The sequence below is a fragment of the Xyrauchen texanus genome, chromosome 2 (assembly GCF_025860055.1).
Source record: "Xyrauchen texanus isolate HMW12.3.18 chromosome 2, RBS_HiC_50CHRs, whole genome shotgun sequence".
Classification (NCBI taxonomy): Eukaryota; Metazoa; Chordata; class Actinopteri; order Cypriniformes; family Catostomidae; genus Xyrauchen; species Xyrauchen texanus.
The window spans coordinates 3,154,529-3,158,342 of record NC_068277.1 but is presented as its reverse complement, the minus strand read 5'-3'; the positions used below and the strand labels follow the sequence as shown (position 1 = coordinate 3,158,342).

The 3,814-nt window shown below is 41.1% G+C and overlaps 1 protein-coding gene across 1 annotated transcript; it reads left to right on the top strand.

Annotated features, from left to right (window-relative positions):
• The first annotated feature begins 1,787 nt into the window (after positions 1-1,787).
• On the top strand, positions 1,788-2,840 carry LOC127617819 (histone H2B-like). Its single transcript, XM_052089917.1, has one exon. It carries the CDS (start codon positions 1,797-1,799, stop codon positions 2,169-2,171), a length of 375 nt encoding a protein of 124 aa, XP_051945877.1. The 5' UTR covers positions 1,788-1,796; the 3' UTR covers positions 2,172-2,840.
• Positions 2,841-3,814: the final 974 nt, after the last annotated feature.

Below are 3,814 nucleotides of genomic sequence, written 5' to 3'. Positions count from 1 at the left end.
TGCTGTAAATGATTGCTGGTTAAATACTTTATCGTGAATGAGTTTTTCTTCAACCGTGAAAGTAAAATGCTAAATTTGTGTTGAATTTACTGACATTTTTACTGTCAATTCTTCTGGTTCGTGTTGTAAATTTGGATTAATACTTATTTGGACATTGACCTGAAACTTATTCTCATTTAAAATGATAGAAATGTAATGAGTGAATCTGATCTTTGGCACGTCAGCGCTGTGAACTATGAGAAGGACAAATACGTGACGTGCTTTAGGCTCCTCCTTCAGTGCTGTGTTTCTACTAGGTCCTGTAGACAACTTTAAAATCCTCTCCAGCAAATTCATTCTTAACATTCTGTTTATGCTTGGACAATCGACATCATGTCTGGAAGAGGTAAAGGCGGTAAAGGACTCGGGAAAGGAGGCGCCAAGCGTCATCGCAAAGTGTTGCGTGATAACATCCAGGGAATCACCAAACCCGCAATCCGTCGTCTCGCTCGCCGTGGCGGTGTCAAGCGTATCTCCGGTCTGATCTACGAGGAGACTCGCGGTGTGTTGAAGGTGTTTCTGGAGAACGTTATCCGTGATGCCGTCACCTACACTGAACACGCCAAGAGAAAGACCGTCACTGCCATGGACGTTGTGTACGCGCTGAAACGACAGGGACGAACTCTGTACGGATTCGGAGGATAAACGACTTTATTCAGGAGAAATCAGACCAACCCAACGGCTCTTTTAAGAGCCACACACAATCTCACACAAAGAGTTGATGACTACTGATGTTTAATTTTATTTTGTGAGGAAGTTCTGTTCTGCCAGTGTGTGTATTTAGAAAAAGACAAAAGCTTATTTTACCCCAACATGTTAGAGGTAAAAATATGTTGAGTCCTAATGTTAGACTCAAACGTGGTTTCACTTTTTATACTCTTTTTTTTTCAATTTAAAAACAATTTTCTCAAAGAATTTGAGCCACAATGTTTATTTCTGCTTACAACTAGTAATAAATACACCATTATACAACAATAAGACAACATAACCACTCAATCACCTCATCATGTTTATGGAGATAGACTGCTGATCCATTGTGGTCTTTACATGTGGTTTCAAATCCAGTCTCTGATTTGAGTGTGTTTCAAGATGCCCAAAACAACTACTGTATGAAACAGTCAACAAGTCCCTCAGTTATGATCAATTCATTAAAGTTATTGTCAAAGTGTTTGTTGAATACTCAGAGGACACGTTCAACTTTTATTAAACGTGTTTACATAAAAATAACAACAAATTCCCTCGCAGCTTTTTCCGGTGACTGATGCTCGCCGTGGATTTGATGTGATTGCGCTAAACTAAACGTTTCCACGTCGCGTGATTTTGTCTTCAAATAAAGCACAGTAGAAAATTAGAAAAATAAATCTGTTTATGGTGTTTAATGTGTGTCTAGTTCTCGCAGAAAATGTCGAAGTCTTTTATGAACAATCTTATTTAAGAACTGTTTATTTTATCATTATAGTACAACAAAATAATAACAAATGAGCGGGAAAACTAAACAAAGGAAATATAATCGTGTGGGGGGTGGAAACTTTCAAACATGAGGCGAGAGGAGGGACTTTCATTTGGAAGTCTTTGATTGGCTCTTTTCGGTCCGTCAAACTTACAACTGTCCAATGAAATCATTGAATGTGTTTGACCAATGAAAATACGCCATCAGAGGCGCGCGTCATCTCCTCACAGAATTAGCATAGAGGAGGGAATAAATACTTCTGTGAGCTGATAAGAATCATTATTCTGAGTTTGTTCTTCAGATCATCATGCCTGAACCAGCCAAATCCGCCCCGAAGAAGGGATCCAAGAAGGCCGTCACAAAGACCGCCGGTAAGGGAGGAAAGAAGCGCAGAAAGTCCAGGAAGGAGAGTTACGCTATCTACGTGTATAAAGTCCTGAAACAGGTTCATCCTGACACCGGGATCTCTTCCAAGGCGATGGGAATCATGAACTCTTTCGTCAACGACATCTTCGAGCGCATCGGCGGTGAAGCGTCTCGTCTCGCTCACTACAACAAGCGCTCCACCATCACATCGAGAGAGATCCAGACCGCCGTGCGTCTGCTGCTGCCCGGTGAACTGGCCAAACACGCCGTGTCTGAGGGCACAAAGGCCGTCACCAAATACACCAGCTCCAAATAGAAGAACATCCGGTTTCTCAACCAACCCAAAGGCTCTTTTAAGAGCCACACATGTTCTCATTTAAAGAGTTTCTGTTTGTTATAATTGAAATCTCGCGCTTTCTCTGATGTGGTTTGTCGAGAAAATTATACTTTGCAGAATGAACAAGATTTTAAAATGGCTTCATTACTCAAATCTACACGTCATTTCGTTTAGGAGACATATAGATTCATTTAATTTCAATGTTGAATGTTTTCTTTACTGTTCTTTAATATCAATTAATGTGGAAATGCATCTTGTGAATGTAGAATTTAAACTAACATTGTGATACAAGAACATATTAATATAAGTTTATACTTTTACAGTTAAATGCTATAATTACAGTATGTCTACAAGTAAACTGAAATAAAATAATGCTGACATACTTTCCTTTAAACACGCTCTCATACTCTGCATCTGACTAGCTAGCAGTGCTTACCTAGCCACAAAATAACTATTGTGAAAAACAATGTTCACGGATGTTCAAAAACGTCTAGGTTACAGATGTAACCTCCGTTCCCTGATGGAGGAAACGAGACTGTGTGTCGGAGAAGCCACACTAGGGGTCCAATTTAAATTACGCCATGCGCTGAGCAGTGTACGTGGTCTGACACAGGAGCGGGCAGGTGTTTTTTACATGCCAGATGACCAGCTGTATCAGACTACACGTACCCTTCCCCAATGCCCCACAAAAGTCGTCGGAATCCTTTTGGTTACCCTGACAGGGGAACAAGGTGACGCTTGCCAACCTGGGAACGGGCCAAGCCTGGCTGGGCCTCTTTTCTTTTCTCGCATAGAGCAATAGACAGCCGGGGCCCTTACACACACTGAGGGAAGGGGGTCTTACCCAATTTCCTATTCTTTCAGGGGGAAAAGACCCTGCGGAGACCACCCCTGCCCAGCTGGGGCGGTAAGGTGGTGAATACATCACATGTGTTTTTAGGCGACACGTGGAAGTGGCGCGGTGGTAGATCCAGCCTCAGCGAGGGGGAGTTGCTACAACTCGGCGACCGGAGGACAGCCGTAACTCCCTAGGAAAGCGCGGGTCCACGATTAGAAGAAGATTAGAATCTTCAATATGAAAACAACTTATATTAAATCACTCTTTGGATACTTTTTAAAAATGTGGTTGTATTTTTATTTACTGTCAACTGTAGGTTAGGTTGAGTTTTTTGTAGATGGTTGGAATAATAATGATAATAATAAGTGTATATTACATTAATATCTTCCTTATATACCTTAAAATATTATTTTAATAAATATTGTTTTAAAAAGGACATTATCAATAGACTATTTAACTGAATCTAAACGTATTCAGCCAACACTGATTTGATTTATTCTTGTCAGTGGCAGCTCTATTAGTCTGTATTTACACAGTAAGACATGATGCACAGATCTATATTATCATATCAGGTTTTTTGCCCCGTCCGTTGCTATGGTTACTACTATCACGGAATGATCATTTACTGAACTCACTCTGGTAAAAGCGGTGGTCACTCCCGAAACTTTAGTCCTCTAAGAATCATGAAAAACTAAACTTCCATCCATCCATCCATCTTCAACCGCTTATCCGAAGTCGGGTCGCGGGGGCAGCTGCTCCAGCAGGGGGCCCCAAACTTCCCTAT